Raw genomic sequence first — 25278 nt, forward strand, 5'->3', positions numbered from 1 at the left:
CTGTGGGTCGGTGGTGTGGTGTGGGGACACCTCTGCCACCGCGCGTCCTGCAGCTGCCCCACATCCCCACCGTGGCTGAGACCACCTGCGTGCTCCGCTCCGCTCCCCTCCAGCCCCACTCAGAGCGCTCTCTGGGGGTGCGTGGGGCGCTGGGGCTCAGCTGTGTGTGAGGCACCGCGGGGTCTCCCTGAGAACCAGGCCTTGTTTCATCCTGCGGGACATCCCATGGCTGAGGGCACAGCCTGCACCCCTCACTGCGAGTTCCTTCCTTTTTTTTATTAAAAAACCCAACAGAACGCCGTCAGTATAAAGCAGACGAACCGAACGGGGCCCCACTGCCCCCCGTGGGGGACGCGGCGCCCTCAGGCCGTGGGCACGCTTTGCTTGATGATGATTTTCTGGCGCGTGGCGCGCAGGCTGGGATCGGGGCCGGGGGGAGCAGCCCCCAAAGCGGCGGAGGCGGCGGCGGCGCTGGGCAGCCCGTGGGCCGTGATGTATTTCTTGTAGGCCTCGCGGATGATTTTGAAGGCGCGGATGTTGGAGTAGGGGATGTCGGTGATGGGGTCGCGGTACACGGCGGGTTTGTGGGTGACCGGGCAGATCTCCCGCACCGGCAGCCGCGGCGCTTTCGCTTTGGGGAAGAAACGTTCGAAGGTTTCGTCGTCGCTGAAGGAGATGAAGGTGCGCGAGCACTTCCCGCTGCAGGCCGGGGCTGCGGCCGGGGCGGCGTCTGCCTGCTGCGGGTCCTGGTCCAACCTGCAAGAGCCGCGGTCAGCTCCGAGGGACGCGGGGGCCGGGGGAGCCCGGGGGGCGCCCGCAGGAGCGGAACGTGGGGCGGGGGGCGGTGCCACCCCAAAGCCGCTGCTCCCCACTCAGCCTCGGGGTCGGGGATGGGAGCGGTGGGTGGAGGGTCTGCGTGCAGCACGGGGGAACCGCCGGGATCCCATGCGGTGCCCCCAACTCACCCCTCCACGTCCACGTTCTCCTCCTTGCCCAGCTCTGTGATGAGGGGCATGGTGACGGACCAGTACCGGATGACGGGCCCGACGCACTTCCGCTTCTTCTGCACCTGCTTCTTCTTGTCGGCCTCCAGGCGCTCGTAGTTCTCTGGGAAAGCACAGGTGAGCCCGGGGGGGGCTCAGCACCCCCCAGCACCCGCAGCCCGTCCCCCTCCCCGCGCTCCTCTCACCCAGCGAGCGCAGGTTGATCTCCTCCGTGATCTTGGCCTCCTCCAGCAGCTCCTCCTGCGTCAGCGGGCGGTCGTAGTTGGGGCCGCCCTTCTTGCGCTTGGACTGCACCTGGCGCTCCTGGATGCGCAGGAAGGTCTGCCGCGTGTGCTCCGTCGTGGACTGCCGCATGTGCTTCCGGCCTGCAGCGGGAGGACGGGGCTCAGCACGGGGCCAGCACGGCTCCCGGGGGGGGCGGGGATGCTGGTGTGTCCCAGCCTGCGTGCGCTCACTGTCTGCCACTTCATCCTGGAGCTCCAGAGGGGCTGATTTCACCTCTCGGGCCTTCTGGGAGCTGCTGCTGGGCGTGTCGGCCTTCTTGGGTCGAAGGCTCTTGATGGGCTCCTACGGGGTTGGCAGGAGGGATGTGAGGAGGGAGAAACCGCGTGGGGCTGCCACTGTGAAACGGCCCCAAAGGGCCACCTCCTCCCCACAGTTAGCAATGAGCACGTGCCAATTATCCCATCCTTTGGGGGACGCCTACGCTCCCTCCCAGCGGCTCAGAGGACACCGGGGGTGACCCCAGCCCCGTCCCCCGCTGTCCCCTCACTCTGTAGGCTTTGGTGACGACGCGGCGGCGCCGCTTGGGCTCGCTCTCATCCTGGTCGCTCGTCGGCTCCTCGCCCTCATCGATGTCGAAGTCTGAGTCCACCTCATCGTCGCTGTCCGACTGATCGCCCCGGTACTCATCGTCGCCCGACTCCTGCGGGGATGGAGGGGCGGTGTCACAGTGAGGGCTGCGCTCCACCACCATCCCTATGGGGCCTCCCCCTCCCAGCCCCCTCTTCGAGCCCCTCCCCCCTCTCACGGACCCCCCAAAGCCACCCCGCCCCCCTCCTGACCCCCCTCGGTGTCTCCGAGCCCTTCAGGACCCCCCCGGTTTCCCTCACGACCCCCCTCAGGGACCACCCGGATTCCTAAAGGCCCCCGATCCCCCTCAGACCCCTCTCCAGCCCCCATTCAAACCCCCTCAGCTCCCCTCACAACCCCATAAAGCCCCTTTTTCTCTTCAGGGCTCCCCTGAGGACCCCCGGGCCCCTCACGGCCCTCCGTCCCCCCTTCGGGCCCCGGGTCCCCTCCCCACCCCCCTTTAAGGCCCGCACGTCCCCTCACAGCGCCCCACAGCCCCTCTCTCAAAGCCCCTCCAGGCCCTCCCCCGGCGCACACCTCCGTGAAGCCGCCGTACGTGGTCTGGTAGAACTCATCCTCCTCCTCGGCCTCCAGCAGCCCCGACAGGCGGTTCCCGGCGGTGCGCCGCGGGGCGCGGCCTTCAGCCAAACTCATCGCGGCGCCGCCGCCGCCGCCATCGGCGCTCCACTCTCCGTCCTGCCGCGGGCGGAGCGAGCGATGTGGCGCCCCCTTGCGGGCCGGAGGTGCGGAAGGCTCCGATGATTCCTATTGGCTACGCGGGGAGCACGTGACGCGCCCCCCCGCTGTCTTTTGATCGCGCTCGGCGTGTCACGTGACCCGTAGCTCGCGCGCTCTCGGCCAGCGCGCATGCGCCCTGAGTGACTCCCGCCTCCCAGGGCTCATCACGTGGCACGCGTCGCGCGCATGCGCTCTGTGCTGCTCCCACCACCCGCGCATCCCGAGTGGTCGCGGCCGCGCGGGGGCGCCTCCCCTCCCCCCGTGGGCGGTGCCGAGGGGGCGTGGCCTCGCGCGAGGCGGTGGCGGGCGCAGGAGGCGGCAAGATGGCGGCGGCGGGGCCCGAGTCGGGGGGCAGCAGCGGCAGCAGCGGCGGTCTCGGGGGTACGGCGGGACCGCGGCCGGGCCTGGGGCGGGGGGGGCAGCTTCGAGGGGCGCTGAGCCGAGCGCTGGGGGGGGCGAGGAGCGGCTGCTGGGGGCGGGTGGGGCTGTGGGAGGTGGGGGGCATTGCCCGGGGGCGAGGCCGGGCCGTGTGGGGCTGAGGGAGGTGCGGGTCCGGGGCAGCGCTGAGGGGTCGGAGGGGCGGAGAGGTGCGGGCCGGGCCCGGGCGGCGCTGAGCGGCCCTGTGGGGCGGTGTGGGTCTGTGTGGGGCCGGGATGGGGCCCAGGACGGTGCTGTGGGGTCGGGGGTGGAGGTGACGGCCTCCCCCCGCTGGGTTGGGGGTCCCGGCGGTTGGGGCTGTGGGGCTGTGGGCTTCTCGGCGGCCGTTTGGCACCGTATGGGAGGGATGGGGGTGGAGGGCCCCAACACCGCGAGGGAGGCGGGTTTGGCCGCGGCACAGCGCTGGAAGTGGTGTATGACGGGGTGCGGGGCTGCCCTCAGCCCGGGGGAGGGATGACGGGGGGGGGCAAAGCGTCTCTGGGGCACAGTGGTGCACTTACGGCTGTGGTTCGGCCATCTCAGTGGGGGGGGTTCATACACCCCTTCCTGGTTCCAAAGTTGGGGGGAACGGGTCTGGTTTGGGGATGCTGGACGTGGAGCCGGAGTGACCCCCACAGCCGTCAGCATTCGGCAGCGCCGCCCCTGAGTTCCTCTGGCAGAGAGCTGAGGCCGTTACTGAGCGCAGGGCAGAGCAGGGAGGGCTTCTGGTTGCCCAAAGGGGGAAGGCCGGAGGGCTCCCACCCAGCGGGGCCTCACCTCGGCGGCCTTTTGGCATTGCATTCCTCGTGTGGGGCCTCTGGAAATGGGTCTCTGCCCCCTCCCCGCTCCCTTTGGCGGTGCTCCCTGCTGCTCCCACGGCGCTGTGGGGAATGGGGCTCCGTGGCTCTGCCGGCCCGGGGTGAGGCCGCGGGGTCTCCTCCCGCCGCGCTTCGGGGTTCCCTTTGGGAGCTCGGAGGTGTCGCACATCTCCCGCCTGGAGGAGGAGCTGCCGCCTCTGTAGAGCTCAGAAGGCCTCGAGAGCTTCACGTCGGGGAGAAGATGTGCACGAGTCAACCTCTTCTCCTTTCCTGCTGGGATCGGCGCCGCTTTCCAGGGTAGTTTGGTGTCGGGCAGAGCGCCTTTCCTGCAGGGTTTCAGCCCCGGTGGCAGAGCTGTGTGATGTGGGCGATACGTGAAGTGTGTTCAGCTCTGCTGATCCCCGGCCCTGCAGCATTTAAAGCTCTCATCCCATCTCTGGGGCCTCTCGCAGACAAAAGGGGGGCGGTTGTTGCGGAACTGATTGCTCTGGGCACGGGGCTTTGCTTTTCCCAATGCAAAACCCCAAAGCATCTCAGACCCCACTGGATGTGGGGCCGACTGTTCCGGGCACAAAGCTTTGCTTTCTCCGCGGGTAAACCCTAAGGCCGACCCCACAGCTCCGCGTCCCCCCCCCAAGCGGTGCGTTGTTCACAGCAGGGCTCATTGATTACTCAGCGTCTCGCAGCTGAAATGCCGGGCCGGGACGGAAGGATTGGGGCGTCCCACCCTTCCTGCTCCCGGGGAAACACGCGGGAGGGTTTCTCGTTTCCGCCGCTTTCGCTTTGAAGCGACGTGTGCCAAAAATGTTAATGCGGGATTTCGGTCGTTGGGTTCTTTGTGCTTTGTAAGGACGGAGCCCGGAGAGAGTTGGGAGTTCATTGTCACCGTCCGGGGCTTCGGGCCCCTCCCCGTTGGCCGCAGACAAAAGAACTGCGCTCGGAATGGCTCCATCCCTTCTGGGGGAGGAAATCATCCCGGAGGGCTGAGAGCCGGGAGGGATTCAGCCCCTACGGGAAGGGCTCAGAGCTCTGTGCCGATCCCACGGGGGGAGTTCAGCGGGTGGGATGTCGGGGCAGCCCCGGATCTGCTGGGCACGTCGGGGGCTTCACGTTGTGTCTCTCCTGGAGCGCTCTGAGCACACACGGAGCTCTGGGCGGCGTTTGGCAATGAGCTGTGGTCAGCCGGGCTGAGCTCCCTCTGCGTGGGATGGAGACAAAGGAGGGCGGCCGGAGCAACAGAGAGAGAGCTGCTGCGTGGGGATGAATGGGAGCTCATCCCGTGGGGCGGCGGATGGGAGCCGCGTGGCTTTGGGGACAGCGCTGACCCCACAGTGACCGGGGCTCCCCGTGGAAAGCAAAAGCTGCTGCTGCGCTGTCACAGCGCCGCTCTGCTCCGCTCCGCGCGGTGATGAATGGTTCCATCCCCACGGGCTCTGCTTGGCTCAAAGGTGCTCCCGGAGCTCAGGGATCCCCTCCGGCTGAGCCGCATCCCCAGAGGGTGCTGAGCGCCGGCTGAGCCCTGCGCTGCTTCCCAGCATCGGGCGGCTCCGGTGGGCGATGCTCCCCGCGCCGTCCCAGCGCTGACTGCAGGGATTCCCAGCCCGGAGCTCAGCTCACGTCGTGCTGTGCAGGGGGGGCTGTCAGTGTCAGGGCGGCCCCGCTGCATTTCTTTCCGCGTTCCTCTGCTTTCTGAGGGAACAAACGTCCCACGCAGCCGGAATGGCCGTTCCTGCTGCCCGCCGCGTAACCTCTCTGTTTCTCCTCGTTCAGATTTCAGCTTTTTGTGCTGCTCGGTGATGTCGTTCCGAAGAGGTTAGAAGCGCTGCTCTGCATGCAGCACATCCTCCTCCTCCTCCTCCTCCTCCTTCTCCTCCTGCGCGGTAACCGACGCCGTCTCCCCTCCGTACCGCGGCGCTGCCCGACCCGACGCTCTGCGGGTGCTGTGTGCGCTCCGTGCCCCCGTCCGGCTTTGCAGAGGAGCCCTCCCTGCTCTCCCAGCTGCAGCCCCACGCTCCGACCCCGCAGGGTCGCTGGCTGCCGTGGGTGGAAGCGCTCGGGGTGTCTCTGAGCGCCGTGCCGCGTCCCGGGTGGACGCTGGTGCTGTGTTTGGGTGTGCTGCCGTTTCTGCTTGTCGTTTTTGTCTGAGAACAGCAGGAGTGCAGCTAAACTCGGTCTGGCTTTGAATGTAGAGCTGTGGAGCTGGGAGTGTCAGTGCTGTCCGTACCGCATGCTGCTGTGCCGCCAGGGGATGCCGGGCTGCTCCCACGAAGGCATCTCCTGGCCCTCAGACGAGGTGCTGCAGCCCATCTCTTGTGCTCAGCTTTGGTTTTTCCAGCCGTTGCCCCCCAGGACGTACAGACGTTGGGTCTGAAAATGCTGCGGGGTGGCTGCAGCCGGAGGAGCCGCTGCAGCACCGAAGGGATTGAGCCCAACGCTGAGATCGAAGGGAGAAGGCGGCTGTTGTGGGGCAGGGCGAGTTTGGTTTTGGCTGTGAGCTTAACCCCAATCTGCTGCCTCTGTCCGGAGTGAAGCCGTGGACCCCACTGCTGGTTTTCAGCCTGGGTTACAGTTACAGTTGAGGGACTGTTTGGTTCAAACAGATCCAGAACTGTACGCTCTCCTGAGCTGCGTTGCTGTGTTTTGCTTACGGCTCAGTTTAACACCTTCGCTTCTCCGAGCAGTCTTTGTGTGTGTGTGGGGGGGGGGGTGGCAAACAAAACCAGCTACAAATCCTCCCTCGAATGGGGGGAACCGAAGGGTGTTTGCATGGAACCCCCCGCCTTGCTCCTGCCCGCGGTGATCACTGCCTCGTTTGGGCAGCACATTGTTACGGCGGTGCTCCCAGGGACACCCGCACAGCCCGGGGTCTCGGGGCTGGCTGGACCCCCAGCAGCACCCCCTGAGCAAGCAGGGCTCGGGTGTGAGCTCATGGCTTGGCTCGTGTTCCCCCTAACGGTGCCGTGGGGTTAAGGCAGCGCAGTGAGGATCTGCTGCTCTGAGGGAGCTGTGGTTAAACCCTGATGGAGCGGGGATTTGCATGGGCCATTAAATACTAACACAGCTAATCTCCGAGGGGATGAGGCTGGTGCTGCTGCTGCAGTGGGGTTGCTGGGATCTTGGGGGGGGTTTGGTGGTTTCAATTTACGTACTGACAAATCCGTGTTTAAAAAGACACAAGTGAGATCGATTTGCTGTTGAACAGGTGCTGTACTGAAGTGGCTGGGATGTTTTCCCCATCCCTGCGTCCTGGTGGAGTTTGGCAAGAGGGATAGGATCAGTAGGGTTGCAAAAGACCTCTGAGGTCATCAGGTCCGACTGTCAGCCCATCCCCACCACGCTCATGGAGACACAGAGTTGTTGAGGCTGAAGATCTCCAAGCCCATCGTGTCCAATGCCCACCCCTCCCCACCAGGACTGCTAACTTTGTCCTGAGTAGGATCAGAGGATCATTAGGGTTGTAAAAGACCTCCAAGATGAAGTCTGACCCCAACCCGTCCCCACCGTGCCCACTATCCATGTTCCTAAGTAGGATGAGAGGAGCATTACGGTTGGAAAAGATCTCCAAAGGCATCAAGTCCAACCACCAACCCACCCCCAGCGTTGGCTCCAGAAATCATAGGGTTGTGGAATCATTAGGTTTGGAGAAGACCTCCAAGGATAGGATTGAAAGGTGGAGATCTCACAGGTGTGTGGAGGTCTGTGGGTTCCTGAGGGCTGAGATGTGGAGATGTGAGAGGTCTGTGGTTTTGGAGGGCTGAAACGTGGGGGTCTGCGGTGCTCATCCCAGAGCAGTGGCTGTGGGGAGGAGTTGCAGTGGGGGTGTTGCAGTGGGTGCTGTCACAGCTCCCATACAGAATCCTGTGTGAAGCAGACAGAAGAAACAACAAGGAAATAGCAGCCAAGTCTGCCTGTTTTGTGCTCAAAACCGCTGCTCTCTGTGCCTGCCTTTGGGCCTGGCTCTGTCTGGCAGCTTTGTGGCACAGGGAGACATCGCAGAGGGGTCGGCACCCCTCCCTGTGCCCAGAAACCCCCCCAGCCCCTCTGCTGCAGGGGGAGCAGCGGGGAAGGAGGCAGCTGTGGGTCGGTGCTCCTCCGCTGCCGGACGTGGCTGGGATGCGCGGGGCTGTGCTGCTGTGCCACGCGTGGCGCTGCTTCCCTCCTCCTCACTGCAGCTTTTTGTCCCCACAGGGCCGTCTGCCTTCAAGAAGTCGCTCACCCCAGAGGTACGTTTGCGGCCAAGAGGTGAACTGCTGCGGGACAGCTCCGAACGCCCAATTCCTGACTTGGAAATGAGACGGGGGAGGGAGCGGGGAGGCCAGGGGCAGCACGGCAGTGAGCGCAGCCTTTGGGTTTCCCCGACAGCCCCGCTGTGCTGGGACTGAGCCGCCCTGCTGGCTGAGCAGCCCTGCGCTCTGTGCTGCAGTCAGCAGCGTGTGCTCCAAGTGCAGAGCGAGCCAAGCGAGTTCTTGGGCCGTGAGTCAGGGCTGTGTGCGCAGCTTTCCTAAGCTGCTTCCGCATGGAGCCGGCCCTGCTGGCAAAGAGGCGGTGGGGCGCCGGGCTTTGTGGCAGCAGGGATGAACAGAGCATCCCCCAGATGTGCCCCGTGCCCACAGAGGGCCCCGTTGTGGCTGCAGGTGGATGGCAGGAGCTGGTGCTGATCGCTCCCCTGGGCCTCAGCCTGCGGCACAGCGTGGTCTTGGCTGTGCAAACAGCATTGCTGTTGTGGGTGCTTTGGGAACACGTTGTGTTTTGAGCCCCACCCCCGTTCTCACCACCTTTTCCTCCATCCCAGATGCCGGGTTCTTCGGGGCAGCCAGGCTCCCAGACGATAAAGAAAGGGCACAGAGGAGTGGATTCCACGGGTGAGACCACCTACAAGAAGGTGAGTGCTGCGCCGCACGGCTCTCCTGCTCTGAGCAGTGTGAATCCCACCCAGAGCAGCTCAGGCTGTTGGGTGGTGCAGTGGTGGCCACGATGGTCGCTCAGGGGGAGCGCAGTGTTCTGAGCTGTGAGTGCAGTGGGCTGAGTGTGCTCCTTTCGGACAGCTTCTCTTGTAGCCTTCAGAAGGAGATTACTTCTAAGCACTGCCCGCTGGCAGCACTTCCCAGGCCTCTTCTGGCTGCTGCTGTGCTCCTGGGGCACAGTCCTTCCTACACATCTTGTGGCGTTCCTGGAATGTGCTTTACAAAGGGGAGATTGTTAGTAGGGGCTTCACCGCAGGCTGGAGCTGTTCTGTGGATGCTGCTTCCACTTCACGGGGATGGTGACTTCCTCTGATGTGAGTTTGGCTGCGGGGGGAGGTGGAGCAGATGAGGGCTCCGTGCACTTGGTGCAGGCAGTGCTTCTCATTGAAACCTACCCCAGGGGTACCCCGGTCAGGATGTGGAGTGCGTGGCAGGGATTGGAGCAGCGCTGCTCCTGCTAAGCCAAGTTTTGTTACAGTGTCTGTCCTGCACTGACTGCTGGCTTCACGTTCGCTGCCTTCTGGTTCCCTGTGAGCTCCGGGGATGGAGGCTGGGCAGCAGTGGGAGGAGAGCAGAGCAGAAGCTGCCACAAAATGCCTGAAGTGTTTCTTTGCGAGGGCCCCTGGAGCTGCTGGAGAGCTGCATGGGACCGATCTGGGAATGAGATTACCGGGCAGGCTGCCTTTTTTCCATCCCTTCTTTTTCCAGGGGTGGCAAGTTGTTTTTCTAGAATTCTTTCCCCTGTGGAAGTGATGATAAACAGGCAGGCAGCTGCTCGGCCCGTCTCGCTGGCGGATGGAGGAGGGAAGCCCTTGTTCCTTGGCAACGTGGCTCTGTGCTGTGCGCTCACCGGAGAGGCAGCAGCGCAGGCAGGGCCACGTGTGCTGAGCTGAGAGCTGCGCTCAGGCAGCACGGGGTGGGGGGGGGAAGGAATTGCATTCTTCCTCCCTCTGCCAGGAAACCAAAGGCAATGGGGAATGCAGGCAGGTGGCTGGAGAGGAACAGAACAGGGTGTTGTGTGATGGCTGTGCAGGCTGTTGTGTGTTGGGCTGCGCTGGGAAGGGCAGCCCGCAGTGTGAGTTGGTGGCCTGAGGTGAGGTCATGTGTTGCACAGAGGAGAACTCCTGATGTCAGCAGCTGTTCGGGAACACGGTCTGGCATTGTTCTGGGACAGCTCATGCATAGGGTGCAGGAGTGGCTGCCTATCTGCACTCCTTATTTTGACACGACAGCGAACTTCAGGGCTGAAGAGCCCCGGCCTGGCTCCAGTTGGTGCGTGCTGGCTGTGCTGTGCAGCTCCACTGAGCTGCTGCCCGCTGTGTTTGCTGGCAGGGGGGCAGGGTCACCTCCTCTCTGAGTGCAGGATGTCGGGGGAGGCAATGGAATTGCAGCTCAGGTCCTTCACAGCTCGGCCAGAACTGAGCAGAACATTACTGGGGTGGGGACAGGGAGGTGTTCCTCCTGCTACTGCTGCACCCTGCAGGCTGCCCTGGGACAGAGCCACGGTGGTGCTGCTCGTTGAGAAGGAAACCAGCAGGTAGACGTGGTGGCTGTGCAGTGCCCCACTGACAGCACTCTTCTGAACATGGGGCAGGCTTTCCTTTAGCTCCTCTTGTTCCTCTTCCCAGTCAGCCGCTTACGTTGCCTAACTTGAACTTGATCTCTCTGCTCCTCCAGACAACGTCGTCAGCCTTGAAAGGTGCCATCCAGCTGGGCATCACACACACGGTTGGGAGCTTGAGCACTAAACCCGAAAGAGATGTTCTCATGCAAGATTTCTACGTAGTAGAAAGTATTTTCTTCCCGAGGTCAGTGCTTGCTTGCTTCCTCCCTGTTGTGCTTTGGCAGCGGTAGCAGCGTTAGTTCCCAGCCCTGCTCGTGTTTAGGAAGCAGCAGCAGAGCTGGAGGAGCACAGCTGTGCCGAGCAGCTCCATTTCTGCAGAGCTGTGCTGTGACCCCTGCAGGTGTGGTGAACAAATGCAGCTGTGCTGCTGTGTGCCTCTCTGCGTCCCTCCGGGCTGGACGCGTTCTGTCCCTGGGGTGCGTTTGGGGACGGCCGGGGCAGGCCTTGCTTCTCGGATAGTCCCACAGGGAACCTGTGTGATGCAAACCCCTGTGTGCCCTTCTCTCCTTGAGCAGTGAAGGCAGTAACCTCACCCCGGCTCACCACTACAACGATTTCCGGTTCAAAACCTACGCCCCGGTGGCCTTCCGATACTTCCGGGAGCTGTTTGGGATCCGGCCGGACGATTACCTGGTATGGCACTGCTGGGTGTGATCTGGGGTGGCTGTGTGTGCTCTGTCGCTGCTCGGAGCCGTGGGGAGCTCTGTAGGCACAGCGGTGGATGCAGTACGTGGCCCCGGGGTTTGCCTGCTGCTGTCTGAGGGGGAGCAGCTCCGTGCTGCTGTGTTCCACCTCTGCTTTTCTCATCCCCTCCTCAGTACTCGCTCTGCAGTGAGCCCCTCATTGAGCTCTCAAACTCTGGGGCCAGCGGATCCCTCTTCTACGTGTCCAGTGATGACGAGTTTATCATCAAGACAGTTCAGCACAAAGAGGCAGAGTTCTTGCAGAAGCTGCTGCCCGGCTACTACATGGTAAGCGAGGCCAGGAAGGGCTTTCTTTGCACGTAACACCGTGTGCTCCCTGCTGACCTGTGTGCCTTGAGCCTGACACGGGGTCCTGCATGTCCCTGTGTGGGAGAGCAGTGAGTTCTTCTGCACTCGTGGGCTGATCTGACCTTCAGCTTTGCAGAGAGATGTTAACAGTGGGCCGTGCCAACCTGTCCCCCCTCCCCACCCTCATCTCTTTTGTTTCTTTGGCAAATGCTTTGAATCTCTGCTGGGAGGAGCAGCAGCTCTGCTGGGGCAGACGTGAATAGCCAGGATGGCTCTGAAGGCACCTCTGTGTGTTTGGTTCTCCTAGAACTTGAATCAGAACCCAAGGACGCTGCTGCCCAAGTTTTATGGCTTGTACTGTGTCCAAGCCGGGGGCAAAAACATCCGCATTGTGGTGATGAACAACCTGCTGCCACGTTCTGTGAAGATGCACCTCAAATATGACCTGAAGGGCTCCACCTACAAACGCAGAGCATCCCAGAAGGAGCGGGAGAAGGTCTTCCCCACCTACAAGGACTTGGATTTTATGCAGGACATCCCCGACGGGCTCTTCTTGGACTCAGACATGTATAACGCTCTGTGCAAAACGTTGCAGAGAGACTGTTTGGTAAGTGGGAGGGCTGGGAGCTGTGGGAGGAGTTCTTTTTGAACCTTTCTGAAGAAGGGGCTGGCACGCAGCAGTCCTGCATCCTCACCCAGTGGTGCTGGCTGGACAGCCTGCTGTTTGGCAGTGCTGTGGGCAGGAAGCAGTGTGCCCTCTCCCTGTGCCAGGTGTGCACGGTCTGGGCAGTGGGCTCAGCTCTGAGCCTGCCAGCAGCTGTGCAGGAGTGCTGTCCCTGCTCCGAGTCTCCTGCACAGGAGGAGTGCTGCAGGCATTCCTGGTGCTCCCTTTGCCATCTGCAGACGAGCTGGCAGAGGCAGGCTGTGGGTTGAAAGCCATGCTGGGGGGTCCAGGCAGCAGCGCTGGCACTGCTGTGGGTGTGAAGCCCATTTCGGCAGCTTCACGGGGCTCACGGTGGCAATGAGCCTTTGTTGACTTTCTGCCCAGGTCCTGCAGAGTTTTAAAATCATGGATTACAGTTTGCTGGTGGCAATCCATAACATGGATCTGGCGCAGAGGGAGCACGTGATGGCAGACCGGACGTCCCAGGCCGACACGCGGCGACCCGCGGCGCAGAAGGCGCTGTATTCCACTGCCATGGAGTCCATCCAGGGGGAGGCCCGGAGGGGGGGCACCATAGAGACAGACGACCAGTGAGTGTGTGCTGCCCTGCTGCAGGGCTGCCTTCATCTGGGCTTTTGGGAGTTGGGTGCCCGCTGCTTGCTGGCAGCCTTGGGTCGTTGCTTCCTTTCTGAGAGGCGTGCTGATGGCTGTAATAGAGAAAGGAATGGACTCCTCAGCAGGGTCTGTGCAGTAGGATGGGGGGAAATGGTTCCCAGCTAAAAGAGGGAGGTTTAGGCAGGGCGCATTGAAGACAGTGGTTATGAGAAGGGCACTGAGGTGCTGGCATAGGATTCCCAGGGATGTGAGGGTGGTGGTGCCCCATCCCTGTGTACCCCTATGGGCAGGCTGGTGAGCTGTGAGTGCAGATGGAGCTGTGGTTGCCCCTGTTCATTGAGGGGAGGGGGGGGGGATGAGGTGCCCTTTCAGGGTCTCTTCCAGCTCCAACCATTCTGTGATTCCTTGCTTTGGTTGATCCCCACGGCCCACCCCTGCAGGCAGCAGTGGCAGCTCTCTGTGGTTGCTCAGTCTCCTCATGGATGGGTTGGGATCGGTCTCCAAGAGAACTGCACAGCAGGGGTTGGCTCTGGGCAGGTCGAGCAAACCTCACCAACGCTCACTGTGCTCTGTCCTTGCAGGATGGGGGGCATTCCTGCCCGCAACGCCAAGGGGGAGAGGCTGCTCCTCTATGTCGGCATCATCGATGTGCTGCAGTCCTACAGGTAGGGCAGTCTGAGGGATGGCTGTGTGTCACCTGGGGGGCACAGCTTTGTGGTGCTGTCTGTGCTGCTGTGTGGAGGACCACCTTCCAAGGGAGTTAAGATGCATTTTATTGACTGCCTTTATTTCTCTGTTGTTATTTTCTTGAAGTTGGGTGTTTGGGGATCGGTTTCCGGGTCTTGTTTACTGCATTTACCTCCCATTCCCAGGAGGGATTGCCTCTGGCAGGGCTTATTTCTGTGTGCAGCGGTGGCTGTGTGCAGGAAGCAGCGAAGAGAAAACAAGCAGTGGCTTAGAATGGCCTCAGCCACTGCTTGGGTGCTGCTGGTCAGAGGAGAAGCTCAGCGCCGTGTGGGCACCACACTGCACAAATTGGTGTGAAATCTGGTCTTTGTTCTTTGCTTTGTCAGGTTTGTGAAGAAGCTGGAGCACTCGTGGAAGGCCCTTGTGCACGACGGGGTAAGCAGCAAGCACAGCACCTTCACTTGTTCAGCACGCTGTGGGTGCTCCTTCTGCAGTGTCCTGCATTTCCAAGGGCTCTGTGTGTTGGTCTTCTACACAAAAGCAGTGCCCAGAAGTGTTCCCTGGTCGATGTAGCACACAGGTCAGGGCTGGGGAGGCTGCTGTTAACCTCCATCACTTACTAATGCAGATTTCCACACTGCTCATCCCTTTCAGGACACCGTATCCGTGCACAGACCCAGCTTCTATGCTGAAAGATTCCAGCGCTTCATGTGCAACACAGTGTTCAAGAAGATACCCTGTAAGTACTCCACGTGGGGTCCCCGTGGCAGTGCTGGTGTTCCTGGCCTCGTGCTCAGCAGCCGGGCCTGGGGAGGGGGCACAGCAATGTGTGAGAGCATTGGGGAGCCTGCTGTGCTGCATCCCCTCTTTTCTCCTCCTGCGTTCTTGCTTTGCAAACGCGGCCATGTGGAGCTGCTTCATCCATCAGTGTGTTCCCCTGTGTGCCTGCTGGACGTGGCTGTGTTGGGTCTCCTCCTCCTGAGCTCTGTGTGGTAGTGAAGCTCTGCCTTGTTGTTTTTTTGTCTCAAAGTGAAGCCATCCCCTTCCAAGAAGAGCCGCTCCGGCACTGCGGTTCCTCGGCGGAGCTGTCAGGGAGGAGTGCCTTCCCAGCTGCACGTGTTGTGTGAGACAAAAGCACAAGTCACGACAGAGGCGGACGTGGAGCAAGGTTGGTGCCTGGGCTGGGGGGAGAGAAATGCCTCCCCGGTGTTCCTCAGCTTGCCGAGCTTTGGCATGGCAGAGCTTTCTGCAGGACACCTGCAGGTGGTTTTGCAGTGCTGTTTTGGGCTGTTTCCAAGAGGGCAGGGCTGGTCCTGCGGTGCTCGCGGCTCTGAGATGTCATGGGTGGGATCCGTGCCCCGTGGTTACGTGGGGCTGGGCCTGCACCACTCGTGCAGGTGGTGGAGCTGTGTGTGCTTCAACTCAGGTTCCCACCTCGGCCGCCCGGATCTCCTGCCCAGGACTCTGCCGGTGGACGAAGCCAACAGCGATTCCGTCGCCACCACTTTGTCCACCTCCTCCTTGGGCAGTGGGGGTCTCCACTCACCCGCAAACAGGTGAGGCTCAGGGGGGGGCCCAGCATGAGCAGCCCCTGTTCAGTGAGTGAGCTCAGTGCTGTCGGGTGGAGCATGCGTGAGGGGGGGGCGTTGTGTCACCCCCACGTGCAGTCCTTCGCAGACGCCGTGATTTTGCATCTCTGCTCGGGCTGTGCGGACGTCCCAGCAGCTTTCAGTTCTTTGTGTTCTGTGCTTGGTGGCCTCTTCCTGGAGCTGAGATAATTGGGCTGATTACAACGCGTCGGTGAATGCGGCGCTGCCGGAATGTGCGCCAGGAGCAGCGGTGCGGTGCTGCAGGGCAGGGGGGTGACGTGCAGGGCCGGGCGCAGTTCTGTGCCTCTGGGTATCCCCGGGGCTGCAGTGCATGGCTGAAGAGCAGATGGCTGCCGTGGAATGTTCCCTTTGTTGCCAAGTGGTGAGAATTGAGGGTTGCGAGGAGGAGCTGTGGTCAGAGCACGATCCCATGCGCAGAAGTTCTGAGGTGGTGACTTCTCTGCTGGAAGCGATCGTAACCCACCTTCCTCATTCCTGCACTGCAGCGCTGACGGAAGCGTCTGCTCTGTCCTCAGCTGCAGGAGGACGAGATAAGATTGCAATTAACACCTTTTATTCCCTCTCTAAAACCTGGAAACTTCTCGGTAGGGATCCTAAACCAGAGCTGCTCCTTCCCAGTCCGTCCGCATGCCCGAGGAGTTCTGTGTCCTTAACCATGGGTGTCTCTCCTTCAATCTCTGCGTAGGTCAGTGGGCGTGCAGGTGCACAAAGCCGACAGCTCAGCAAAGGATTTCGCTAGGACTGCCGCCTTCCTGTCTAGGTGAGGGAGGCACCACGCTTTGCCGGAGGCCTTCTCCCATCCGGAGGGTGTGTTTGGGGAGATGTGCCCCGAGGTTCTGCCTCGTGCTGCCTGTGGTTCTCCCTGGGCGCTGTGCCCTGCAGGCAGCTGAGCAGTGTGTCCCAGAGCCCTGCTGGCAGCAGGGGGGTGCTGGATATGGAGCAGGCAGTTTTCTCCCATGGGGGGGATCCTGAGGACTGTGAGCTCTCTCCAAAGGCTCGAGTCCGCTTTGGTGACTTTGGGAGAGCGCAGAGCTCTGCACACCCTGAGAGGGATGGAAGGAGTTCTTCGGTGGTTGGTTCAGAACAACTTCAGTTGTTGGAAGGAGGTTAGAGAGGAATGTCTGCGGAAGGAGTCGGTCTGGAGGACTTTCTGCCACTCTGGGGGGGATACCTGAAGTGAGCCGCAGGGTGCAGCGGGCAGACAGGGCCAGCCTGCTCCAGAGCTGCTTTGGTGCAGCAGCCACATGCCCTGCTGCAAAGCTTCAGGCTGCAGAGGAGGGTGTGACACTGAGCAAGGGAGGGATGCTGCTCAGGGAATGGAGTGATGCCCATCTGTCGGATCAGACGTGGGTGAGTCCTGTTGTGTGCAGAGAGAAAGGGGACCTCGATGCACGCGGTCCCTGGGGATGCAGTGAGGAGAATGTTGCCCTCACTGCTTCTCTTTGGGAGCACTGCTGCAGCTGGGAGAGGTGCAGGGATCCGAGCTGAGGGCTGATGTGTTCAGCAGCTGATTGCACAGCTCGTGTCAATGAGCACCTGAACTGCACTGACCCAAACGAGATGGCCAGAAAGGGTCCACCTGCAGTCGGAGATAGGAGTCCTCCAGTGCACTCAGCACTGGGGTGACACTGAGTCTGGTCAGGTTGATGGTTGGACTTAATGACTGTGAGGGTCTTTTCCAACCTAATGCTTCTGAGCCTGACCCTACGACGAGTTGACAGTGCTTTGAAGCACGCTACGTGCACAGCTTGGTTCTGAGATGTATGGGAGTCCTCTGCTCCAGCCCAGCTGTGTCGCTCAGCTTCTGCCAGAGGGTTCTGAGGTTTGAGGCCCTCAGCCACCAGCATGAGCCACTGGGAACATCAGCTGCTGGCCTGCAGCCCCTATTGAGGAGCTCTGGGGGTTGCTGGGCTTCATTTTAGGAGGACGTCTTACTGCCCTGAGCGCTGGGATTGGCCCCAATGGAGTCCTGGGGGTGCACGCACTGTAACCAACACCAAGCATCCTGCCAGAAGGAGAGGATATGGCTCCATAGGGTATAGCTCCACGGGATGCATCCTGCAGCTGGGATGTGGCCTCATGTGCTGCACCCTGCAGGATGTTACTCCCATTCGCTGCACGAGAGCTTTGCCAACAGCTTTTCCCACAGCAGCGCCTCCGGTGCAGCGCCTGGCGCTGATGTCGGCGCTGTGGCTGCTGTGTCCCCGTGCTGCTTTCCCCCCAGACCCTCCTTGTGGCAACGCGGTGCTCACGGGGCTCCATAGCAGCTCTGGCAGGAGGTGCTCGCCTCGCCGGGTTTGGTTGGATGTCCAGGTGTTGCTGCAGGCAGCTCTGTTCTAACCCCTGCCATGGGGTGCTCTGCTGTGTGCTGACTTTGTGACCACTCCAATTGAAATGTTGCTCTGCAGCTTTCCCCCTTCTGTCTCCCCAGCAGCTCCCCGGGACTGTCCGTCCCTGAGCCCTCCTCGGAGCTGAGGGAGCAGCTGGAAGAGCTGCAGGAGACGGAGATCAGCTTTGTGAGTGCCCTTTGAGGGGGGGCTGAGTGGCTCTGGGGGTGGGTGGGGGCCGGGGGGGCAGATCCCCATCCATCCATGTGTGTGACGGCCCCATCTGCCCCATGCTATATGCAGCCCGGCAGTGTCCACTGCCCCACAGCGCTTTGTTGGGTAATGCAGGAGGTGAAGCAGAGCTGCTGCTCTCCCGGGCACCCAGGGTGGTCAGGTGGTGGGGATGAGAGCTGGCCGCAGCCTCTCTGAGGATGATAAATGCTGGCAGAGCCCCCCAGCCCAAGAGGTGATGGTGACTGGGGAGCACCGCCCCCCCACTGTGAGTCAGTCTGGGCAGAAGAGCTCCGGGCCCCACTGCTGTGCCCCCCCACATCTCCCCTCTGTTCTCATTGCAGTGAGGCAGCACTGAGCCGACGATGGGAGCGGATGGTTCCGTGCTCTGCTCTGCGTGGTCTCTGCGCTCAGCCCCCGTTGCTGACCTTCGTGGTTTTTAGTTTGGGTTTTTTTTTTTTTTTTTTTTCGGTTTTTGGGGTTTTTTCTGTTTTTTTTTTTTCTTTTTTTGTTGTTGTTGTTGTTTGAACTGTTACCTGGACAGGAAGCTGAGAGGCGGTGGGCTGTGCAGGGCGGGCTGTGCAGAGCGGATCAGCAGAGACCTCCATGCGCTGCACTGCTGTGTGAGCCCAGCAGGGCCTGAGCCGCCGGCTGGGAGGAGGAGGAGGAAGAGGAGGAACTGCTCCACGTGGACCGAAGGCCTTTGGAAAAGGGATCTGACTTCCACGGCGTTCACCGCTCGCAAACCGCAGCCCGTGGGAGTTGTGGCCCCACCAGGCAGGGGGGCAGTTTGCCTCGGAGCAGCGCGTCCATCTTTTGTATTTCCAAGGAGTTTTTAACGTCGGCGCTCCCTGCAGTTCAGCTGCAGCCCTGACCTCAGCACCGCCCTGCAGCTCTGCTCCGTGGGACCCCCAGGCCGTGCGTCCTGCGGGGCTCTGAGCCGCGTTGCTCTGCGGATGGAGATGTGTGCACTGAGCTCAGCTGTGGGCATCCGTCACCATTCCTGCAGCCCACGGACCCAACCTGGCAGCCCCGGCTTTGGGCTGAGCTGCGTTTGCACGGAATGCTGTTTGGGTTTTATTTGTTAGGAGGAAGGGAAGCGGCTCCACGCTGTGTTCCCAGCGGGTTGTAATCAACCCCCCTTGGTCTTTCTTTTTTATATATTGGAGAAACAAAAAGCAGAGGGATGCAGTCGTGCCCTGCGGTGACACGAAGGGCTGCTGTGTGCAGAGGAGCCCAGGGACGTCGTGGTGCAGAGGGGGACGCTTCACAGTGCCGTTTCGGAGCCGACTCTCCCCCACCTCCCACCTCGAGTGGGTGCTGATATTTTTTTAAGGAAAAAAAAAACAAAAACACCCCCTGAAAAAACCAAACCCAACCCCGACCCGACCCCTTTTGGATGTTATTTCTTAGTTCTGTTTGAAAAGACCCAACGGAATGGCCTTATCCTCTGGGTGTCCGAACCCAGAGCGGGGTTCTGCGGCTCCCGGTGCCCCCGGGGCTGTCCCACGCCGACCCCGTCCAGCGCTGGGAGGAAGGTGGGCTCTTCCCCCACTGCTGCCCTCACCTTACAGCCGAAATAACTGTCTATATTAGACGCTGTTCTTACCTTCCCTCCCATCTCCTGTAATGGTTCGGGTTCCTCCTTCTGTTTTTATTTTTTATTTGTTACCAGGAGGGAAGGAAACCAACTCCCCATGCTTTTTTTTCCTATGATTTAATATTTATGAAGTTGTATTTAAGTGGTTTTGTTTCATTTGAATTGTTTTCTGGGGATAGTCTTGCAGCAGTAGGGAGATGGGGGGGGTGGTGTTTCTATATGGGATCCTACAACCTTCTATATGGGATCCGACGACCTTCGCTTTGTAAAATGGGGTTTTCTGAACAACTGCCTTTTTTTTTTTTTTTTTTTTTTTTTTGCATCTGGAAGTGGTGACAACCGCTGTTAAATGGCTCCTGAGCCCCCACGGGGCCCTTCTGCAGCGGGGTGGGGGGCTGTGGGGCCACCTGCAGGACCACCCGATGGGTCCTGGGAGCATCCAACGGATCCTGGAATCAATTGATAGATCCTGGAATCAATTGATGGATCCCAGGCCTCGTCCAATGGATGGATTCTGGGACCATTGAATGGATCCTGGCATGGACTTAAGGATCCTGACCCCGGCTGATGGGTCCTGGCATGGGTTGATGGATCCTGGAACCATCACGTGGATCCTTGGACTGCCCAATGGGTCCTGGGATGAGTTGATGGATCCTACCATCACTCAATGGATCCTGGCACGGACTTAAGGACGCTGACTGTAGGTGATGGATCCTGGCACCACATGATGGATTCTGGGACCATCAGACGGATCCTGGAACAGGTTGATGGATGCTGGCATCACCCAATGGATCCTGGCATGGACTTAAGGATCTTATCCCCAGGTGGTGGATCCTGGCACTGCATGATGCATCTGGCCCCATGTGATGGATCCTGGTGTGGGTTGATGGATCCCAGCGCCTGATGGATCTGGTCCTACCTGATGGATCCTGGCATGGACTTAAGGATCCTGGCCCCATGTGATGGATCCTGGCATGGGCTGATGGATCCCAGCTCCTCCTGATGGATCTGGTCACGGATCCCAGCACCAGCTGTTGGATTCAGGCCCATTTGGTCCCTTGGCACTGGGAAGGCCCCGTCTGTGTCCCCATGGAGCTGCTCGTGCCGTGTTGTGGACGTTGTTGTGTTACCTCTGTACCGTTTCGCCGTCAGCGGCTGTTCTGTGGATACCCGCGGCCCCCAATACAGCGCGTGCTCCTGCAGCCGTCCGCCTCCACGCCTGCTTTGTGGGGATGGGGGCACGGGGGGCTGTGCTGCATCTGCCATTGCCCTGGTGCTGTGGGGGTGGGGCCTCTGTGCCCCCCTGTGGGGGTCTGCAGTGCTCCTGGGGAGGGAACGCGGCTGCTGGGGGGCTCTGTGTCTGTCCCTGAGCTCATCATGGACTCAGAGAATGGGTTGGGTTGGAAGGGGCCCGTGGAGACCCTCTGGTCCCACTCCCCACGATGAACAGAGGCAAGGTCCCTTCAATCCCAAACTTCTCTGTGGTTTTATGGTTTGGAGGTTGACCTTCAAGGACCCTTCCAGCCCATCCATCCCATATTAGACCTTCAGGGACCCTTCCAGCCAATCCATCCCATATTAGACCTTCAAGGACCCTTCCAGCCCATCCATCCCATATTTGACCTTCAAGGACCCTTCCAACCTACCCACTCTGGTTCTGTGGGTGATCATTAAGGTCACAGAATGGCTGTTGATGTCACAGATGGATACTGAGCGCAGCTCGCGGTGCTGATCCCGTTGGGCCGCGCTGTAACCGATCTCCATCCGCGGAGCCGCAGCTGTGGGTGCGATCCCACCGTCAGCTCCTCACCCATCGCCAAAGCCCCGCTGAAATGGGGCCGGGAGGACGCGCCTGCGTGGGGGAGCCGTAGGGACTACAGCTCCCGGCGTGCTCCGCGCGCCTCGCGTTCCAGCACGGGCGGCGGCCATTGGGGGGCGGCGCGCAGCCAATCAGCGGGCTCCTTGTTGAGAGGGCCGTGAGGCGGCTCTGAAGGAAAGGAGCAAAGATGGTTCTGGAGAGCACCATGGTGTGGTGAGCGGGTCGGGCCGGGTCGGGCCGGGCGGGGAGCGCGGCGGCCTCCGCCCCGATCCTTCTCCCCTCTCCTTCTCCCTTCCCCGCGTCCCGCTGCGCTCTGTGGGCCGCGCGGCGCCGCCGCGGGTTTCCCTGAGTCATGGCGGGTTGGGGCACGGCCGGGCCCGGGCCGGGGGGAGGGGGGTTGGGGGCAGCGCTGAGGGGGAGTGGAGGGTCTCTGTGGTTCTGATCACAGCGCGGCCTCTCAGAGCCGCTCCGTCCTTTTGTTGGGGCCGTAAGAAGGGCCCCGTTGGAGGGGGGTATTGCAGTGGGGCGGCCTCATCCGCGGCACCGCTGTGCTTCTGTGCTTCAGTGACCGTAATGATCGCCTGCAGAACTGAGGAGGGGCGGGAAGGGCTCTGAAGGGTCAACTGTGGGGTGGTTGGGCGGGAAGGGTCCTTGAAGATGATTTGTGGTAGTGGTTGGGTGGGAGGGGTCCTGGAAGGTCAGCTGTGGGATGGTTGGGTTGGAAGGGACATCAGTAGTGGGACTGAATGCACCCTCAGTGCGTTTGTGGCTGACGCTGAGCTGTGCCCCTGGGGGGGGATGATGTTTCTTCAGCGTTGACAACAGTGAATACATGAGAAATGGGGACTTCCTACCCACTCGCCTGCAAGCTCAGCAGGATGCCGTCAACATCGTGTGCCACTCCAAGACCCGCAGCAACCCCGAGAACAACGTGGGGCTCATCACCTTAGCCAAGTATGGGGCTGGCCAGAGTTGGTTAAAGTGGGGCTGGAGGTTGGGGGCAGGGCAGTGGGGCACGCTGCTGTATGTGGATGGATTGCTGTATGGATATATTTAGGAAACCAGGCTCTACGTCTTGGCCTTGTGTGCACTGACACCACAGAGCTGAGCACTGCAGACCTGGAGGAGCTGCAGGAGGGAGGGGGGGATTCCTCATTCTGTAGCAAACAAAGGGTTTCACAGAGAGGTTCTTAAACAGCAGCTTCACTGCAGCGTGTTTCTCTTGCAGTAACTGTGAAGTGTTGACCACGCTCACTCCGGACACAGGACGGATCCTTTCAAAGCTACACACAGTGCAGCCCAAAGGGAAAATCACCTTTTGCACGGGGATCAGAGTTGCTCACGTGAGTGGTTGTCTGTTACTCCAAACTGAGCCTGCATCTTTCTCTGTAATAACTGATGGCTGAGTGTGTCCTGTTAGACCCAATCGATGAGCAGACTGTGGGAAAAGCTGCTCTGCTCCTGACTGCTGCTGAGCGAATCTTTGGCTCTGCCTCAGAAACCTTTGGGAAATTCATTTTGAAAGCTTGGGCTGGGTAGCTTCCTCTGAGGGTTTGCTGCAAGGGAAGCACAGCCGTGCTGCACAGCGGCTCACATTCTGCTGGGTATGTGGAAATGAGAAGTGAATCGGGACAGGTGGGGTGGAACTGCCCACCATGGAGTCTGGCCACGCTTCCACCGAGGGCCACTCCCTCCCCAGGTCTGGGTTTGGGGTTGAGGAGGAGGAACTGCCCATCACCACGCAGCCCAGTGGTTCTCTGCGTCTTTGTGTCTGTGCAGGGCTGCCTCCTGGCTGTCTTCTCTTCTGGGAGCTGCTCCTTAAGCACGATGTGACTTCTGTTTTCTAGCTGGCTCTGAAGCATCGCCAGGGCAAGAATCACAAGATGCGAATCATTGCCTTTGTTGGGAGCCCTGTAGAAGATAATGAGAAAGACGTGAGTAGCGCCAGCCCAAGCAGAATATGTTGTGTCTGCTCTCCATGTACCCCTAAACCAGATGGACGATTTGTTCCTTGCCCTGCTGAGAAGAAGGCTGTGCCCCAGCAGGGGCAGTGCGGGCTGGAGCTGCTTGCTGAGGGCCTGCAGCTGGGCAGCTGGTTCTGGGGCTTTGCTTCTTGAGGAGCAGATCCTGAGGGCTGTCCCCAGGTTTCCAATGGGTGGGCTGGGGTGTGAGAGCTGAGATGTGGGCAGTGAGAAGCTACAGCCGCCGTGTCTCCTTGTTGCAGCTGGTGAAGCTGGCAAAGCGTCTGAAGAAGGAGAAGGTCAACGTTGACATTATCAACTTTGGAGAAGAGGTGAGATTCAGGCTGCATTTTTCCAGTTAAGGTCTGAACTGGGGGTCAGGGAAGAGCACCAACACGGCTGTGCCTCAGCCCCTCTGTGGCTGCACTGGTGATGCTGAGGTTAATGTTTCCCTCTGGGAAGGCCCCTCTTCGTTTGCTGCAAGCCTCATTATTTTTCCCCACGGAAACAGCAGAGCTGTGTGCCCCCAGCCGGCATTTCTGACCCCTTGCCCTGGGGTTCGTGTCCTGTGTGGCTCTGCTGAGTGTCTGGGTTTTGTTTGGTGGGAGGAGAAGGGATAATGGCGGCCTGAGGGGCAAGCATGGCACTGCCTGGAGCGGTGTGGCTAGCGAGGCTGCCAGGTGTGTGGGCAGCATGGGGGGAGCTGGGCTCACAGCCCCTCTCTTCGTCCCTAGGAAGCCAACACGGACAAACTGACGGCCTTCATCAACACCCTGAACGGCAAGGACGGCACGGGCTCCCACCTGGTGACGGTGCCGCCGGGGCCCAGCCTGGCCGACGCCCTCATCAGCTCCCCGATCCTGGCCGGTGAGGGGGGCGCCATGCTGGGCCTCGGCGCCAGCGACTTCGAGTTCGGCGTGGATCCGAGCGCCGACCCAGAGCTGGCCCTGGTGAGTGGGACGGGGCGGCAGTGTGCGCTCTGCTGTGCTGCTCCGGGCTGCGCCACGCTCAGTGCTGCGCTCTCCCCATCTCTGCAGGCTCTGCGTGTCTCCATGGAGGAGCAGAGGCAGCGGCAGGAGGAGGAGGCCAGGAGGGCTGCGGCCGCCTCTGCAGCTGAGGCTGGGATCGCTGCCACCGGAGGGGACGGTGAGGAGCTGCACGGGGAGCGGAGCCGCTCCGGTGGGGACAGCTGGGATGCAGCCTGGCTGCTGGAGGGGCGTCCCACCATCACACTGCAGGAAGCGGGCGCTGGATGTGGCAGAGCCTGTTCTGGGCAGAACCCACCCGTGCCGCCTCACCGCAGCCTTCTGAGCAGCTCCACGCTGGAGCTTCCCTTGGCTCCCACTGAAGCTCCCAATCCGGGTTGGGGAGCGGTGGGTCCGGGGTAGGGGGACGGGGGGGTTCTGGGTGCTGGAGGGGTGCAGTGTGGGCTGCCCGGGCTCAGGCAGCACTGTTGGCTCCTGGCCGGGCTGTGAGCGTGGCTGCTGTCGCCGCAGATTCGGACGATGCTCTGCTGAAGATGACGATCACCCAGCAGGAGTTCGGGCGCGCCGGGCTGCCCGACCTGAGCAGCATGACGGAGGAGGAGCAGATCGCCTACGCCATGCAGATGTCGCTGCAGGGAGCGGGTGAGGATCCGCTGATGCGGATGGGGGCAGAGGGGCAGCTCCCGGGTGGGGCCATCCCTGGGGCCGCCCCGCAGCATCCCATGCGCTTTGGGCTCTCCCGCAGAGTTCGCGCAGGCGGAGGCGGCCGAGGTGGACAGCAGCACAGCCATGGACACCTCCGAGCCCACCAAGGTGAGGCCTCGCCGTCTGGGGGGGTGGGACGGGCACGGACGCAGCCCGCCGCCCCTCTGCGCCGTCTCCCCGCAGGAGGAGGACGACTACGACGTGATGCAGGACCCCGAATTCCTGCAGAGCGTGCTGGAGAACCTGCCAGGCGTCGACCCCAACAACGAGGCCATCCGCAACGCCATGGGCTCGCTGGCCTCGCAGGCCTCCAAGGAGGGCAAGGACAAGAAGGAGGAGGACAAGAAGTGAGGGGCGGCGGGCTGGGGCTGCGCCTGACGCGGCAATAAAGGCTGAAGCACGCTGCCGCCTCCCCGACGCCGTCCCCGTTCCCTCTCCGTTCCCGCCCCGTGGCTCTCCCCGGGGGGCGGGGCCGACGCGGAGGCCACGCCCCCTTGCGCCAGCGCCCGGCGTGCCCCGCGGCTCCGCAGGATGTTTACGACGCGGCCCGTGGGCGGAGCTCAGATGATGAGCGGCGGGGGCGGCCAATGGGGGAGGGGGGGGGGAGGATGTTGTAATGGATCGGTGTCTCTGGCCAATGGGAAGAGGGGGCGGGTCGGATCAA

At 61.4% G+C, this 25278-nt stretch overlaps 3 protein-coding genes across 3 annotated transcripts; 2 read left to right on the forward strand and 1 right to left on the reverse strand.

Moving 5' to 3' along the window:
• Nucleotides 1–255: 255 nt before the first annotated feature.
• VPS72 (vacuolar protein sorting 72 homolog) lies at nucleotides 256–2549 on the reverse strand. Its single transcript, XM_423393.8, has 6 exons — nucleotides 2394–2549; nucleotides 1777–1929; nucleotides 1460–1571; nucleotides 1190–1369; nucleotides 966–1107; nucleotides 256–756 (listed from the first exon to the last, which is right to left on the reverse strand). The coding sequence occupies exons 1-6, from the start codon at nucleotides 2508–2510 to the stop codon at nucleotides 363–365; spliced, it is 1098 nt and encodes a 365-aa protein (XP_423393.3). The 5' UTR covers nucleotides 2511–2549; the 3' UTR covers nucleotides 256–362.
• Nucleotides 2550–2917: 368 nt separating this feature from the next.
• Nucleotides 2918–19250, forward strand: PIP5K1A (phosphatidylinositol-4-phosphate 5-kinase type 1 alpha). Its single transcript, NM_001142440.3, has 17 exons — nucleotides 2918–2991; nucleotides 8002–8052; nucleotides 8622–8711; nucleotides 10471–10601; nucleotides 10933–11050; nucleotides 11236–11388; nucleotides 11717–12016; nucleotides 12458–12663; nucleotides 13270–13353; nucleotides 13762–13810; nucleotides 14030–14114; nucleotides 14406–14543; nucleotides 14802–14931; nucleotides 15929–15995; nucleotides 16581–16607; nucleotides 18373–18399; nucleotides 18723–19250. Exons 3-17 carry the CDS (start codon nucleotides 8622–8624, stop codon nucleotides 18876–18878), a joined length of 1761 nt encoding a protein of 586 aa, NP_001135912.3. The 5' UTR covers nucleotides 2918–2991; nucleotides 8002–8052; the 3' UTR covers nucleotides 18879–19250.
• Nucleotides 19251–21128: 1878 nt separating this feature from the next.
• On the forward strand, nucleotides 21129–25031 carry PSMD4 (proteasome 26S subunit, non-ATPase 4). The gene is given in 10 exon segments (NM_001142390.1): nucleotides 21129–21175; nucleotides 21776–21916; nucleotides 22191–22305; nucleotides 22810–22896; nucleotides 23187–23255; nucleotides 23658–23873; nucleotides 23961–24069; nucleotides 24420–24551; nucleotides 24655–24722; nucleotides 24798–25031. Coding segments are annotated over 10 exon segments (1131 nt in total). The 5' UTR covers nucleotides 21129–21149; the 3' UTR covers nucleotides 24966–25031.
• Nucleotides 25032–25278: the final 247 nt, after the last annotated feature.

This window comes from Gallus gallus, chromosome 25, assembly GCF_016699485.2.
Source record: "Gallus gallus isolate bGalGal1 chromosome 25, bGalGal1.mat.broiler.GRCg7b, whole genome shotgun sequence".
In the NCBI taxonomy this organism is placed as follows: Eukaryota; Metazoa; Chordata; class Aves; order Galliformes; family Phasianidae; genus Gallus; species Gallus gallus.

What these genes read in the sequence shown, in the direction of transcription:
- VPS72 (XM_423393.8), bottom strand. Translation starts at nt 2,510, where the DNA reads ATGAGTTTGGCTGAAGGCCGCGCCCCGCGGCGCACCGCCGGGAACCGC. An exon ending in CCAGGATGAAGTGGCAGACA is followed by an intron (nt 1,370 to 1,459) that starts GTGAGCGCACGC and finishes CTCCCGCTGCAG; the next exon opens with GCCGGAAGCACATGCGGCAG. An exon ending in GATCAACCTGCGCTCGCTGG is followed by an intron (nt 1,108 to 1,189) that starts GTGAGAGGAGCG and finishes GTGCTTTCCCAG; the next exon opens with AGAACTACGAGCGCCTGGAG.
- PIP5K1A (NM_001142440.3), top strand. Translation starts at nt 8,622, where the DNA reads ATGCCGGGTTCTTCGGGGCAGCCAGGCTCCCAGACGATAAAGAAAGGG. An exon ending in ACCATAGAGACAGACGACCA is followed by an intron (nt 12,664 to 13,269) that starts GTGAGTGTGTGC and finishes CTGTCCTTGCAG; the next exon opens with GATGGGGGGCATTCCTGCCC. An exon ending in CTCCACTCACCCGCAAACAG is followed by an intron (nt 14,932 to 15,928) that starts GTGAGGCTCAGG and finishes GATATGGAGCAG; the next exon opens with GCAGTTTTCTCCCATGGGGG.